Source organism: Lynx canadensis, chromosome D2 (genome assembly GCF_007474595.2).
Source record: "Lynx canadensis isolate LIC74 chromosome D2, mLynCan4.pri.v2, whole genome shotgun sequence".
NCBI classification, from domain to species: Eukaryota; Metazoa; Chordata; class Mammalia; order Carnivora; family Felidae; genus Lynx; species Lynx canadensis.
In genome coordinates this window covers 6,294,885-6,311,324 of record NC_044313.2, presented here as the reverse complement: position 1 = coordinate 6,311,324, position 16,440 = coordinate 6,294,885, and the positions used below count along the sequence as shown (strand labels likewise).

General features: G+C 45.8%; 1 protein-coding gene across 2 annotated transcripts in view; it reads left to right on the top strand.

Annotated features, from left to right (window-relative positions):
- FANK1 (fibronectin type III and ankyrin repeat domains 1) overlaps positions 1-15,512 on the top strand; it is a 105,318-nt gene extending 89,806 nt beyond the window's left edge. For both annotated transcript variants that reach the window (XM_030334770.1, XM_030334771.1), the window contains 8 exons: positions 3,062-3,143; positions 4,165-4,239; positions 5,416-5,481; positions 11,487-11,652; positions 14,181-14,324; positions 14,849-14,926; positions 15,119-15,163; positions 15,266-15,512. In XM_030334770.1, the coding sequence (XP_030190630.1) occupies positions 3,062-3,143; positions 4,165-4,239; positions 5,416-5,481; positions 11,487-11,652; positions 14,181-14,324; positions 14,849-14,926; positions 15,119-15,163; positions 15,266-15,331 (722 nt within the window). In that variant the 3' untranslated portion in view covers positions 15,332-15,512. The remainder of the gene's footprint in view (positions 1-3,061; positions 3,144-4,164; positions 4,240-5,415; positions 5,482-11,486; positions 11,653-14,180; positions 14,325-14,848; positions 14,927-15,118; positions 15,164-15,265) is intronic.
- Positions 15,513-16,440: the final 928 nt, after the last annotated feature.

Sequence of the window (16,440 nt, the reverse complement as noted above, 5' to 3'; positions counted from 1 at the left end):
ACGTCCTTTTGTTTTCAGATCAAGTTACGAGGGCACTGGTTACCTCTTGCAGAAGCCGGACTAGGCGATACGTTCATTTAAATTATGTCCTACTCTCAAAATACTCCAGTCTTGGCTGCACGCAGCACTCAAGCTACTAAGGCCAAAATGAGCTTCTTCCATTTCCCGATATTTGCACGCTGCGGGGCTTTGTGGGTAGGACGCGCCAGGGGGTGCCCCCTACTGGGACAGCTGTACAGGTCATGTCAGACAGATGATGCCGATTGGAGGCGGTCCAATATGCTGGGATACCGCGAGTGCTTTTAGAGCTTTCTTTAAAATCTCAAGAAGTTAGCACTTTTCTGGAGCGTTTTAGTCTCTGGCATTCCCTTTCCTTGAACACTTTGTGAGGGGGATCATAGTTGTTTATTTAAGAAGTCTGCTTATATTCAAGGTTTAATACGATTGGAAGCATGCGATGGCTTGGTCAGCTACCTCCCACCCGAGGAAGGAGCGTGGCCTTGTGAAAAGACTCGTTTTGAGGTCCGATGTTGCCCACTCCTACCTGCTGGACCTTGGACGACTCGCTCAGCCTTCCTGGCTCTCCATTGTGTGTTCTGAAGAAGAGTCTAGGAAGCCTTGTGTCGAGCCCTAGGTAGAGCTCACTCAGTAGGATTTGAGTTAGGATGCCATATTCTAAAAGTCAGTAGGAATAGGATGAGCTTCCTGTGTCCTTCTGGATGAGTCTATGCAAATTGCTTGTTTTTGTATTTTTAGTGGGGATTGAAGTTTGAGAGTCACAGGAGGGGGGCTATTTGGTGGGGTAGCAGACGCACAGTTGCCCTCCTGCTTTTCTCCTCCTATCTGAAGAAGAAAGGGAAACCTTCCATGGGTTTGTCTACTCAAGTATGGATGGGTCATCTAATAGATCACTTGAAGTCCATATTACTCTAGCCCAGAGTTTCTCAACATTGGCACTGTTGACATTTGGGGCCTGGATCATTCTCGTCCTGTGTGCTGTAGGATGTTTGTCGGCATTCCTGGCCTCTAGCCAACAGATGTGACAACAAAAAAACGTCTCCAGACTTTGCCGAATGCCCTCTGGGGGCGTGGGGAGGGTGTACAAAACCCTGCTCCCTTCCCTAGCCCCCAGGTGGAACCCCCAGGCTACCCATGATCTTCCTGGGAAGGCCTGGGGACAGCGATGGGTCCTGTCCCTTGACGGTTTATCATGATACTTTTATTTGAAGCTTTTGGTCTAAAAATATGTGCGGAATGATGAAAAGGAAGTACAATGTGGCTAAAAAAAAATCTTTAGGAGATTGGCAAGCTCTAGCAGACAAAATTGTTATTTCAAAACGGTTTTAACTTGGCTTAACTTTATTTTTACCAGAAGAAAGGGTATCAGTTAAAAGGTCACTCTGATAGCGATCCCTACATTCTTCCGTCCCCGGTTTCCCAGCAAAAATCCTCCAAGGAAAATCCTCGGTAGGAAAGTGGCTCCAGTGCCCAGGAGCTGACATCCCGCAGAGTTTTTCTACCATAAGGAGCAGGAGCAGGGAGTTTTACTTCCCACCGGGCAGCGACGCGCAGGGGGCCTCTGCAGAGAGGGCGGTGAGGTGGTGGGTGGGCCCCAGGAAGCAGTCTGGGGTGCAGTGTAGGGGGTGGGTGTTTTAGGGTTTAGGATACTAAAGGGAGGGGAACGTGCTTGTCTCGTTCTCTCTGGTCAGTGTCAAGACCGGACGTGTGAGTTACTTAATGAACGTTTGTTGAATGAATGAATGAATGAATGAATGAGACCTTTGAGCTGCCGGAACTGGGGATTATCAACTCGGTACCCATCTGGGTCAGGTGCTAAGTGCGTGTAGGGGGCTGGGCGTGGGCAGAAGAGCATGGTGGGGCTGTGCCACATAAGGGCAGCCGCCACGCCCTAATGCCACCAGCTCGACCACAGACCCGTGTTGGATATTAACCGGGTGCCAGGTGCTGTTCTGAGTGCCTCCCTTGTGTCTCATTTAAGCGTAAGTGTTCACACAATTAGGACGTCCATGTGAAACAAGTCAAGTCGTGGAACAAATGCCTTGAAAGATGGGCTTCCTTCACCTGGTCCTTTTTCCTCCCACTCTGCTCATTTCTGAACTTCAGGCCTTTTCTCCTCTCTGAGGAGTTCCTGTTCTCCAGCACAGAGGGACGCCCTCCCTTCTGCCCCACTTCCCGTTGTGCCTTGAGTATTTTGCAGAACCCTCTTCCTCGCTCTTCTCCACTTGGCAGGCTCTCCCCCACAATCGGGCTTTCTCACGGCGGTCCCCCTCTGTGAATGAGCCCTTCCTGCCCCCGGAAGCTCGGGAGAGACTGGGCCAACCTGACTGTTACATTCTTGGGAAGAACTGAAATTTAGGATTTCAAGTATCAAAGCAATTTAAAGCAGATTTTTTTTAAAGGTTTTATTTTTTAAAATTTATTTTTGAGAGAGAGAGAGAGAGAGACAACCAACATGGGAGGGACAGAGAGAGAGGGAGAGAGAATCCCAAGCAGGCTCCGCCCTGTTAGCATAGAGTCCGACGTGAGGCTTGAACTCCCGAATCGTGAGATCATGACCTCAGCTAAACCCAAGAGTCGAACGCTTAACCGACGCAGCCACCCAGGCGCCCCTATATTGAAGCAATTTATTTTTATTGTCTCTTCAAGCAGTTTAGTGACTCTTTGGCAAACAAAACCATATTGTGACGATAGTGGGGCTTTTCCTGGCTCATAAGAGGCGTGTATTAAGTCTTAGGAAATCTGAAAGGATTATTTTCACATATCAAAACCACACTCACAAAGTAATACTCTTATAACTCGAGACTATCCCAGGTCCTTAGGACCATCTAAATGCTCTTAATCTGTGGAAACAAGGTCTTTTTCAGTAAAAGAAGTTCAATAGGAAACCGAAGATCTACTTAACGGAATAGCCAAGTGCCTTCTTGGAGGTGAACGTGTGAGCATCCACTCCAGTCCACTGGGTGGGGGGCAGGGGGGAGGTAGCCAGGATGAATCTTCTCTCTCTGATTTTGGATGACTGCTTTCCATCTTCTTTGTTCAGGAGAACCCATAAGTAATGAGCACTTTCACCGAGCTGTCAGTGTGAATGATGAAGATTTGCTGGTTCGAATACTTCAAGGAGGGTGAGAGAAATCTGCCTTAAATTTTTTTTTTTTTAATTTTTAATGCCCAGCAAGTGCGTAAAATCACACTTACTTCCCCCAGATTTTCCATGCCTTCGACATTGCTCCAAAATTGATCTCCGGTGACTAGTGTGAGTTCAGCATAGTTAATAAAGATGACCTTCATTGCCCCGTGTAAATCCTATATTTTATAATTATCTAATGAAAATTGAAGATGAAAATGAGAAGTCTGGGTGTCCTGTGTTCTTTCCCAGAAATAATTTCTGACTCTGGCTTCTCTGCCATAGCGTTTAGGCACCTTTCACCCCCAAGGTGCCCATATTTATCTCATTCCTGATGAAATTAAGGAATCATGACATCAGCTGTTTCTTGTTCAAAAGGTTGGTAAAACGCTCAAAGAAAGGTAGCCAATACAGTGGCTACCGATGGGACGTTGAGGCTGCCTCCTAATGCAAAGGGGACAGTGTAACTTAGATTCTTTTTGAGTATCAATAGTTTGGAGTGTGTGAGAAGACAGGTCATTTGCGAGTGGGGCTCTTAAGTTGGAGAAGAGAGGTATCCCACAAAAAGCCAAGGCTTCTAAACTGGTAGAGTTTAAGAGCTCTGCTTTCCTCCTCCAGTGGCAGCGTTTCTTGTCCGTTAGGTGAGATGGGAGATGCATGTCTCCCCCAGTGTAGGCTCGTGGTGGACCAGTGTCTGAACCGAAGACCGTGTCCCCTGCTACAGGCGGGGGAGGTACTCCTCATAGAGTGTTCCATCTGGTGGCATCGTGGTTCTGAGTTGAAGGGATTGCTTAGTCTAAGTGAAATCACAACACTTTTCTCTCCTTGTGCCTTTGAATCCTTTTAAAATATTAGGCAGGGCAGTTGAAGACCACAGAAACTTAATGGCCCAGAAGAAATTGGAATTTTTGGGAAAATGAATCATTGTAGCCACCTGTGCCCTGCGCGAGACATCAGCGGTGACTCTCCAGGGAGCCAGGCCAAGCACGTTAATCTCTTGTCTCCGTGTTTTTCCCAAGAAACATTAAGGTGGATGTTCCCAATAAGTTTGGCTTTACCGCCCTGATGGTCGCTGCCCAGAAAGGATATACCAGGTGGGGCTCTTCCTCTCGTATCTCTGAGTGGTTGAACATTTGTCTTTCCCCAAAGGCTCCGGTCAGAATATGGGCGGGGAGGGAACAGAGCATGCAGGAACCCCACTTCTTCTCCCTTTCCAAAACTGTGCCATGTAAGGGCGGAACAAAAACTAAGCTGTGTTTTTTTCCTTTTTTAACTTTTTATTTATTTATTTTCTTTTTTTAATGTGTTTTTTTTTATGCCTTTATGTGTTTTTTCTTTTTGTTTATTTTTGAGAGAGGGAGCATGTGTGTGAGCGAGTGGGGGAGGGGCAGCGAGAGAGAGAGAGAGAGAGAGAGAGAGAGAGAGAGACGGAGGGGGGGAGAGAGAGAGAAGAGAGGTGGGGACAGAGGATCCGAAGCAGTCTCTGCGCTGACAGCAGAGAGTCTGATGCGGGGCTCAAACTCACGAACCGTGAGATCATGACCTGAGCCGAAGTCAGATGCTCAACCAACTGAGTCACCCAGGCGCCCCTCAGCCGTTTTAATCACGAAGTTCTACAACAAGCAGGAGGCCATGTAAAAATGTATAAATCCTATGGTGAGGAAGAGAGGTAGTCACTTAATTGTATTTTCTAATATATTTTATATGTCCCAGGAAAACTGGTTATTGGAATTTGAATTTCGTTAGAAAAAAATAGAGTGGAAGGGATATTGATTCTGGAAAACCAACTTTCCTGATAGGTTGCTAAGATATAATTTTCACTGACACACTCCATTATCTCTATGCCACGCAGAAGCATAAATACGAATAGCCTATTTTTCAATCATGTTTATATTGAACTACTTAAGTGCCCATTTTGGAAAAAAAGACCTATATTTTATCAAATGCTGCCGTTCGAAAATCTATTTAAAAGGGTCATTAAAGTGACAGTGGATTAGTTTGATAGTACAATGTGTTTCATGTGATATACTTTGTTTCCAATGAATAATTCATGTGAGGGATAGACTCCCCCTCCCCCTTTTTTTTGGTGTTGAAGGGGTAGTTTTCTGGTTTAAAAACCTCCTGCCTTTGAAGCCAGCTGGCCTCTGAAGATAGAGAAGAAAGTACGGAGATGGGTCTTAAATGTAGTGCTGTTTATGGTTAGTGCATCTTCCTGGGTTCCTACCCATCAAAGCTATGGATCTAGTGACATTCAAATTTGTCTCCTTTAGGCTTGTGAAAATCCTCGTTTCTAATGGCACGGATGTGAATCTGAAGAACGGGAGTGGCAAGGACAGGTAGGTGGCTAACGTGCCCTGAAATGTCCCCCGACTTGTGTGACTAGGCTTGTGCCCAGCAGGTTTTTGATCCAACCCAAATATTTGATGCAGCTTCTTTCGACAGGACTGTATCCCAACTGAAAGATGTCGATGACAAAGGCTGGCTTGTTCATTGGTATACTCATTCCTTCGTTCAGTAGGGTGTTTATGGGCCACAAATTATAATGCATGTACCCTCAGTCAAAGATACGACCCGAGAACTTTGTGCGGCAAAAGCTCGGGGTGCAGTGTGGGAGAAGTTTTCGAAAAGATCGTGCAACTTGGCAACCTATATTTAGAGAGATAAAAGAATGTTCTACAAGGACTTAAAAATCATCACTGTTCTGGCGATTAGGTTTAATTAACTAATTCTAAGCAACCAGTAGTTGTTGGGTAGAACGGCGTGGAAAACGCAAGGGCTTTGCTCAAGGAGCTTAGAGTCACATCAGAGTGCAGCTCAAAGGTGTGTGCCCTACAGACTAGTGTCTAAGGGTGGCTACAAAACACTGGTCACCTTTGGTGGGCCACAAGGGAAAAATAGCAATTCCTAAGCTCAGAAAGCCTAACCCACTACAGGCTATGAACACACACAGTAATGGATTTTAAGGAATGCTTAAAAAAATCCCTTAAAAATTTAAAAAGTTTTCTGAGTAACCCTTGGGTTAATTTGGAATTAAGCCTTCAACTCAAGAAGCTTGAAAAAGAATAATACCAACTTAAAATATGGACCTTGAGAGGTAGGAAAGAGGAAAGAAAAGGAGTTGATTAGAAAACTGAAGGATTGTTTGGGGCACCTGGGTGGCTCAGTCACTTGAGCGTCTGTCTGATTCTTGTTTTCGGCTCAGGTCGTGATCCCAGGGTCATGAGGTTGAGCCCTGCATCGGGCTCTGCGTTGAGTGTGGAGCCTGCTTAAGATTCTCTCTCTCTCTCTCTCTCTCTCTCTCTCTCTGTCTCTCTCTCTGTCTCTGTCTCTCTGCCCCTCCCCTGCTTGTGCTTTCTCTCTAAAAAATAAAGTTAAAAAAAAAAGAAAATAGATCGTTGAATAACGTAAGAGCAAAAAAACGCAAGCTGCTGCATAAAAAAAGCTACACAAGAAAATGGACCAATTTATTACAAATCTGAGAAAAATTAGAATTTTGAAATGGTACATAGCCATAGTTAGAAGATCTTTTGGAAATTTAAGAAGAATAAATAGAATTTTGGAAGGGCCCATAATAGTGGCGATAGAGGAAATCTCCATGTAAAAAGAAAATGGTGCACTTGTGTCTATGGTAGTAGAGTTGAAAATTTCATTCAAATTATCTTTTCGATGATACCTTTTCTGAGAAAATTTACAAGACCAAAACCAACCCAAGGCGCAGAAAATCTGCAACAACCAATATCCATGGAAGACATGAGAAAATTATTAAAGGATTACCTCCAGCACAGGTTCTGTGGCTTGACGGTTCTACCCATAAGCTTGCTCAGATTTTAGGTACCGATGACTTTGAACTTTTCCAGAGCAGAGAGGAAGTTGGAAAGTTACAGAGGATAACCTGACTGCTGAAGTCTGATACAAAGAAAGCTGCTCACGTGTTGATATGTACACAGGTATTGATGTCTCTTCCATCCCAACTCAGAGGATCATGCAGGAGGGTAAGAAGGTCTAGATTAGGAAATTTCTTAATATAATGCTTCCTGTTAGTAGACCAAAGGTGAAAACCTGTGTATGTGTAGACACAAAACAAAAATTTGGTGCAGCTCGGCCCCTTTAGTAGTTAAAGTCTCTTCGTCTTTAAAGTGCAGGATGCTGGGGCGCCTGGGTGGCGCAGTCGGTTAAGCGTCCGACTTCAGCTCAGGTCACGATCTCGCGGTCTGTAAGTTCGAGCCCCGCGTCGGGCTCTGGGCTGATGGCTCAGAGCCTGGAGCCTGCTTCCGATTCTGTGTCTCCCTCTCTCTCTGCCCCTCCCCTGTTCATGCTCTGTCTCTCTCTGTCTCGAAAATAAATAAACGTTAAAAAAAATTTTTTTAAGTGCAGGATGCTTTTAGTCCTTAGTGTCTGGTACATGAGAGGACCTGCCTCTGCTGATGAAGTGAGTCCTTTGATTCCATCACACCAAGTTGTGTATCGTGGAAGACGGTCAGCTGGTATCCTTCTCAGTGTTGACAGATTCCTTTTAAAAATTAGTAGTGAAGCCCACGAGAGTGGGTGAGAGCCAGAGAGCTTGATGTCAAATCCAGATTCCTCTATGTTCGGGGCGTAGGACGTTGAGCAGGTTACTTAACTTAACCTCTCTGACCTCAATTTCCCCGTCTACAAGATAAGGGTAACAGAAGTACTTCGAGAATTGTGAGCCCTTAACAAGTCAATATATGAAATGCATAGAACGGTGCTTTGGCATCTGGTAACTACACGTTGTATGTTATTTCGTGATCGGTATTCTGGAACACCGATCAGTCTGGCGAGATATGAAATGGAGTAAGAGTCCTGCACCTTCCTTGCAGTCCCCAAGAGAATCAGCTTTCAAACACTTGGACTTGATAAGGAGGTTCGGTAAAGGGGCCAGCTACAAGATAAAGGAAGAAATCGTCTTAAATAACAGCAATAACCAGTTAATAAATATAATGAGGGAAGCAAAATGGAATAAAAGTATCTAAGGAAAGTGAGAAATTTGTATTCAAAGCCTATAAAAAGTACTGAGAGATCTAAAAGTTTAAAAAAACAGGGACATATTCCATAAGCTAGAATGGCAGGACTGAATCCTGTAAAATTTTCAGTTTTTCCCAGATTAATAATATATTGACCCAGTATAGCCTCACAAGGAATTATTCTTGGGAGCCCATCAAAATGGTTTTTGATTCACCTGGAAGAACGAAGGGACGACAACAGCTATTAGCTTTGTTGGAGAGAAGTGTGGAAAGACTTTGGACAGTTATTAAAATGCCTTATAAAGTTATAGTAATTAATGTAGTATGATACTGGCATAAATAATTGGAAACAAAGATCTATAGTGTGAAATAGAAATAGGTCCCCATGGATGTAAGAAGATTATGATGATGGGGGCGGGCAACACAGCCTAATGAGGAACATGTTAGAAAAAGCTATTTGAAGAAAAATTAAATTCTGGCCTTATATAGCCATGCACCCAAATAAATTCCAGATGAATTAAGAATTAAATGTAAAGGGCACCTGGGTGGCTCAGTTGGTTAAGCGTCCGACTTTGGCTCAGGTCATGATCTCACATTTCGTGGATTCGAGCCCCGCATCGGGCTCTGTGCTGACAGCTCAGAGCCTGGAACCTGCTTTGGATTCTGTGTCTCCTTCTCTCTGCCCCTCCCCTGCTTGCACTCTGTCTCTGTCTCTTTCTCTCTCTCTCTCAAAAATGAATAGACATTAAAAAAATAATTAAAAAAGAATTAAATGTAAAAAACAGAACCATAGAAAACACAGTATATATATCCATCTGATCTTGCAATGGGAAAGGCAAAATCATAGATATAAGTCCCTAAGGAGAAGATTAAAAGCACCTAACACATTTAAAAAAAGCTTAATTACAAAGTTGAGGATAGTCCGGGGGAAAGATTTGCAAATACATTATAGAGAAATGACTGGCATCTTTAAACCAGAGAAGATCCACATACAACCCCCCCCCCAAAGATACACAGTAGAAAAGAGCAGTTTACACAAAACGACAATTCATAGCAGAAAAAATTAAAAAGCTAACATGCAGAACTGCTAGTAATAAAAATTACAAGCGTATTGTCATATTGTTAATTAAAAAATGACAGTAGGGGCGCCTGGGTGGCTCAGTCGGTTGAGGTCAGGCCTCAGCTCAGGTCATGATCTCGTGGTCCGTGGGTTCGCGCCCCACATGGGGCTCACTGCCGTCAGCCTGTCAGTGCAGAGCCTGCTTTGGATCCTCTGTCCCCCCTCTCACTGCCCCTCCGCCGCTTATGTGCACGTGTGTGCTCTCTCTCTCTCTGTCTCTCAAAAAATAAAACGTTAAAAAAATGTTAGTAGTGCTGGTGTAGGTGAATAAAATGGGCTCGTGTTACTCGGATGCAGTTGACCGAAGTGTAAGTTGATGTACTCTCCGTGGAAAGCGATGCATCTAAAGGGAGCCGGAAACAGCTGCACGAAGCATTGGCAGTCTACGTACTCAGCAAGCACCGCGCGCCTTGGGCAGGTCAAGGGCCCGCTGGCTCTCTTCCGGGAGTCTCCAAGAAGTGAAGGCCTGCATCAGGATACAGAAGTGTGGACGTCTGGTTCCAGCCCAGCCTAGGCTTGGGTCTCAGAGCTGGACATTGTCTTTATCACTCAGAGACTTTGTAGAATTGCCCTCTTGGGAAGACCTTCCTCCCCCTCACCCCCACTCAACTCTTTATTTTGAAAAGTCCAAACATTTAGCGAAGTTGCAAGAACAGTACGAATGAATTTCTATATACTCACCACCTAGGTTTGGCAGTTGTTGAATCTTAGCCGTATTTGCTTCTCTGTCTACATTTTTAGTAGCTTTTAACTATTTCAAGGCTGGTAGGCACCATAACCCTCTACCCCTCAATGTTTCAGTTGCCTAAAAACCAGGCCGTCAACCTGCATAACCTAAGACACTTCACACGAATTCCTCGACATCGCTGATGCTCCCGTCACTTATTCAGGTCTCCTCACTTGCCCTCCGAAAGGCCACCATGGCTTTATTGGGGAGGGGGCTATGGGGCAAGACCATGATCCAACTAAGGCTCATACATGACATCTGGTTGTCCTATCTGCTTAATCTCTTTTATTCCAGATTGGTCCTCCGTCCATGTTTTTTTTTTGGTTTAAATATTTTATTTTTCTCCTAGCAACGACATTTTGAGGAGACCAGACCAGTTATCCTATAGAAGGCTCTCTGTTCTTGAGTTGCCTAGTTGTCTCCTACTTGTGGAGGCAGCGTTCACCTTGTTCATTTGTCCCTTTATTGCCAATGAAGTTAAAATTAGGTTTAAAGGCTTGATGAGGTGCAGGTTAACTTTCAGAGCTAGTGTTGTGACTGTCCATCAGGAAGGCATGTTGGCCCACAGTTGGTGATTCTAGGTTTGCTCATTTGGTTCAAGTGTAATGACTAAACCTCTTCTTTGTAAAAATGTGGTTTCCCACTGAAATCAGCAAATTATCGACGGGCTGATCATTCGGCATGGCGTGAGTGTCCTGTGCTCCCTTAACCTTTTACCCAATAATTTTGCCATCCACTGATGGTCCTTGCCCAAATCAATTATTTAATTTGGAGTTGCAAAAATGTGACTTCCTAATTCTGTAATTCCTTCCATGTTGATTAGCTGGCAGGCTTCTATGAAAAAGGGCTTTCCCTCATCAACTGAGGATAGTCTACATTTCATTCTACAAAGGCAGACTAAATGTTTAATTATTTTCTTTAAATACCAATATTTAGAGTATGGAATTGGCCAAATAGCCATCTTCAATAATGTCAAAGGAGTTATTTTCTCCCCTCTATTTTTTTTGAATATCTTCATGGACTCATGGATATTTTTACATCCAATGTCTTACTCGGTTACAGTGATACTTTATTTTTTTGTAATTGCAATATAATTCACACACTCCTTTAAAATTTGGCACTTAAAGAATGTATTAACAAAGTTGTGCAACCCCTGCCACTGTATAATTCCAGAATATTGTCAATCAGCCCAGAAAGAAGCCCTCTACTCCTTGGCAGTCCCTCCCCACTTCTTCTCCCCCTGCCCCTGGAAACAGCTAATGTTCTGGTTCTATCCCTGTGGGTTTGCCTGTTCTGGGCATTTCATGTAAATGGAATCATAAAATATGCCTTTTGTGTCCAACTTATTTAGTGCAACGTCTGAAGGCTTTTTCAACATTTCACATGAATAACCTTTGGGGCTCTTCTACTCACGTTAGGATTTCTTGGTTTAAGCCGTGGAGGGTGAGATGTGGACCTGAGTTTGGCAACTGCACTTACAGCTAATGCTGCTTCTTCTATATGTTGCAGTCTGATGCTTGCGTGCTATGCGGGACACCTGGATGTGGTGAAATATCTCCGGAGACACGGTGCTTCTTGGGAGACCAGAGACCTAGGAGGCTGTACGGCTCTGCACTGGGCCGCGGATGGAGGCCACTGCAACGTGATCGAGTGGATGATAAAAGATGGCTGTGAGGTACGGGATCTTCCTTGTCAACTACACCTGTGTCCTTAAGACCTTGAAACTCTGTTCCACAGGGTTGAGGAGAAGCAGAGTCTTAGGTGGATGCCCTTGATTAGTTCAACTTAGAAATGCTGCAGAAAGTTCTCCGACTTCTCAGTGAGAAGGTTCCGGAAGCCTTGGGAAAAGAGATCACCGTAGAATTGATAGGATAGTGAAGCTTCAGATTGTCATGGAGGTTTGTCTTGTGTAGGAAAAAACAAAACAAAACAACTGATGAATCCAGAGCTGGACCTGACCATGCTTCCATTTTGGTTGTTCCTTTGTTCATTCGGTCATTATCTGTTCACTCGGTCTGTCAGCAAAACTTGACTGAGCACCTGCCACGTACCGGAGACTCTCTCAGGTGCCGTAGACACAGGATGTCAAGAACCCTCACAGCCATAGGGCTCTTTGTTGCCCTTGGAATTAGACTCTCTTTATTCTTGGGTTGCTTTAAAGATTCTTCATCACAAAACCCTTCCAGAGAGCAAAGGGATCATGTCACAAACAGAGCATTTCAGCTCCTAGGGCCTTTACCTTGAAGCAGGCGGGTGGGTATCCTTCTGGTATTTTCATGTTATCAGAAAGTACAAATTTGGTTTAGCAAATGGCATTGTTTGGACTTCTGTAGCTGTTTGAAGGTCAAGAAGAAGGATTAGCTCAATCATGGTGATTGCTGATAACTTTGAGAACTTTAGCGCAAGACTGGAAAGAAGTTAGATAAAAATTTCAAGGCCTGGAAGTAAGGAATCGTGGCAAACAAAATGCTGTCCTCACTGAGATTGCCGGATGGCGGAGAGCACTGAGAACTGAAACCGTTGACCTGGAAAATAAACCCAAACTGGGAAAAGTCATGTCTCTTGGAAGATGTGGGCGGATTTGTTCTAGCTTGTCCCTGAAGTGTGTTTGAGGGAAGCCCAGGCCTAATTGTGGGGTCTCACTGGCCCCTGCTGATGCCTTCAGCGGCCTGAGGAAGGGGCCCCTTGAAGGAAAAACTTCAGTCGTTAAGGTAATTCCTTTTTATTACGTTTCTTGTTATCTTTGTTTTAGAAAGCTGCACAAGAGGTCAGAAGGATTAGCCTGTGGGCCTCGGTGGCAGGGCCGGGCCCCACCCGCCTTGTGTGGTAGTGAGAACCTCAGTCTCCTAGTTTGGTTTATGATGAACTCTGCTCATGCTTTGGTCCCAGTAAAAGTCTGTAGTTAAAAATGGAGGTTGACCTTTGCTGAAAGAAGGGCGTGTCTCCGCCATGATCCTTTAAATACTGTAGTTTTGGAAACATAGACTTTCTGGGCTTCAGATACGAGCACACTTATTGGGGGTAAATTTTCTTTCCTTAGTGCTGGAGTTACATAAATGTGTCCACTGAAGATCTCTACGTGGCTGGCGGGGGGGCGGGTAGATGATGTCAACATGAGTGCCTCCGTGTTTTTGCCAGAGGGGTCACCCATTGTTTGGGTGACTTGGCTATAGGAGGGATCTGGGAGCCAAGCAGGGCATTGGGGCCACCCTTCTGGAATATGATGATTTTATACCAACAGCGGCTGACTTGTGTGGGGAACCATCTCCGCATTTAATGAGCCATGTGACCTCGGGAAAGGCGTTTGACTTCTCGGAGATTTGGTTTCATCATTTGTAAAGCATCAATAAAAGCACCTACCCCTAGTTAACCCTCAGAACCAAACGAGAAAACGTGGGTCAACGTTCACCGGAAGACCGCATAAAGCACGATGTAAAACAAGGCGATTATTTTATTATTTAAACATAATGGAGTCTGTTGCTCCAAGGTTATTTGTTATTTGCATGACAAAGAGGTGCAAATCCTAATGATGTTGCAGAGGATAATCTCATCCATACAAATAACCTGCAGCGTTCCCAGGATTTACTGGCAGTTTCTGGTTATGTTATTCCATTCTAGTGTTTTACTAACATCTTTGTGTAATCCTTCCGTAACACAGTTAGGGGTGTTTGTGTGTGTCTGTGCACACGCACACACATTTTTTTTTTTTAATGTTTATTTTGGGGGGGGGGGGGGGGGGGGGGGGGGAGGGGCAGAGAGAGAAGGAGACACAGAATCCGAAGCAGGCTCCAGGCTCGGAGCTGTCCGCACAGAGGTCCGTGTGGGACTCGAACTCACGGTGAGATCATGACCTGAGCCAAAAAGTCTGACGCTTCACCGACTGAGCCACCCAGGCGCCCCAGGGGCGCTTCATTTTTTCTATTCCGTCTTTCAACCATTTGAACGAAACGTAGATGAAGATACCAGTGGGAGGTCCCGGGGCCTCCCCGCACCCTGTACAGGTGCCTGAACACAGCACCTCGCTGCATGTGAGTGTGCGGTCTGTGGGCACGGTCCCCTCGCTCCTCCCCGTGTCTCAGTCCTCACCAGCTCTCCAACTCGGGGCGGGGGGGTTGGGTCAGTCACCATTCCTTTGTAAGTTTCTGATGAATACTTTTAGGGAAAAGAGACTGGACTCAGGGCAGCTCTTCCTCTGGCATAAAGGTAGACGCTGCGGACACGGGCTCGGGATGGACCCCGCTCATGAGGGTGTCTGCGGTCTCAGGAAACCAGAGGGTAGCCTCTCTGCTGATCGAAGCGGGAGCGGAAGTGAACATGAAGGATAAAGACGGAAAGACCCCTCTAATGGTATGCCACCCTTCAGAAAACAGCCCGGCTTTGTGTGCGCCATTGGGAGGACAGCCGCTTCTGTAATTAGCCAATTCTGGTGAATTCGGCCGTGCGCGAGCCCTGGGCCTTGGCTGCCTGTATGTATTCCCCACCGGCCTGTAGCGAAGGCATGACAAGGTCACTACAGTAGTTTTGTTGTCTTCCTACAACTCTTTCCTTAAGGATTACCAGCCCCAGCCCCCTGGGCCTTTGCAGGGTCCCAACAGATCTGTTAAAGCAAAGGACGTGCTGCTTTCTGTGCTGGTCCCGCCTGGCGTTTCTCTCCCGTGTCATCTTCGTGGGGAGAAAGGCAGACTCTGTTTCCGTGTCCCTGGCGCTCAGCTTCGCCGCAAAGCCGCGGTGGCCCTGGCTGGCTCTGCCTTCCGGAGAAAGCGGCCGGCCGATTTTCCGGGCCCGCCTGCACGGGGTCCACCCTGACCGCCGGCCGCGTCCTCCGCAGGGAGGGCGGCCTCTCTCACACCCCGCTGACTTTTGTTTCTCAGGTGGCCGTGTTGAATAATCACGAGGAGTTAGTCCAGTTACTTCTTGACAAAGGGGCAGACGCAAGTGTAAAAAATGAGGTAAATAACTCCTTCTTTATCTAAAGTCTTTCCCTGGAGGAGAAATATATACATATATATACGCATATATACCTATATGCGTATATATATGTATATACGTGCACATATATATATATACGTATATATGTACACGTATATACGTATACACACACACACATGCATACGTATAATCTTTGTTGTTTTCGCTTTCAGTTCGGCAAAGGTGTCCTAGAAATGGCCAGAGTTTTTGACAGACAGGTTGGGATGCTCTTGGTGATTTTCAAGGCTAATTTTGTGGTACTTTTAACATAAAAGAGCCCCGGACCCTTGGATTACCTTCATCTGTTTTTGTTTCTCTAGAACGTGGTCTCCTTATTAGAAGAAAGGAAAAGAAAACAAATGGCGAAGAAGCCCTCTGTCTGCTGAGCCGGGCCCCACGTAGCCCGACAGCCCCGGGGAAACAACGTCCCACGTTTGACTATTTGATTTTATTTCTTCGATTGGTTTGATTTTTTTTATTTGATTATTTATTTTCGTGGAAGGTTCACCGTGACTTTTGTAACGTACAACTGTTTCCCACTTTGAAATACATCTTTTTACCTACGCACGCGGGCCTGTGGTGTCCTCACTGGGCGTCTCCGGCACGGGGATGTTTTCTTGCACTTGGGCCTTTTGGAGTGAGACACGAAACAAAATATTTATGCACTGGAGCTGCACAAACATACATGGATCTCCCACTTTCCGCTCCCCCCCCCCCCCCCCCCAAGGCTGTCCTCTGAGCCGCTCCGGGACCTTGTGGAAATTCTTCCCCTCATGTGTTTTCAATTATGACCTCCCCTCCCGACTCCGGGCCTTCCAGGCTGCGTGGTCAGGCTGGTGTTCCCTCCTGGAGGGACAGCTCCTCCCGAAAGCCCGGGAGGCCACGTGCAAAGCTTTCTCCTCAGCTGTTGGCCTCACATCAAAGCACAAAATCCATATTTCAAGACTCCGATTCCGCTCTATTAGAGGTGTTTGGTGGAGGGTCAGTCTGTTTTAGAACAGACCTGTCTGAGAATGTGTTTGCATATACTTCGGCCCTGACAATGAAAGGCCCAGCCTGCTGGCACAGTGACGCCTCTGCCGAAGAGAAGCGTCTTACGTTCCGCCTTCAGAGCAGCAGAAGGGTTTTTGATGCCGATCACGCGGTTGGGAGACCAGTAGGAATGAACCAGAGGTAGGTGTGCCGGTTGGGAGCTTAGGCACGCGTGCGCGGGAGCTTGAACGTGGCAGACACACACGCGAAGCGGGCCAAGTGGGCTAGCGGACCGCGTGCGTTTTGTGGCTCCGGGGACAAGCGGGTTAACTCAGCCCCGTGAGAAGGCCAGCTACGAAGGTCTGCCCAGGAGTGGAATTTTCTCTGTAAGGAAACACCGATGAAAAGGTAATTAAAGCTCTAAAGCTTTGGGGGGAAGGGCACAGAGAAAAAGCGCAGTTTTCTTGATGTTGGCAATGCTCAGCTTTATTCCACACAGTTTCTAGAATATCCATCTCAGGAA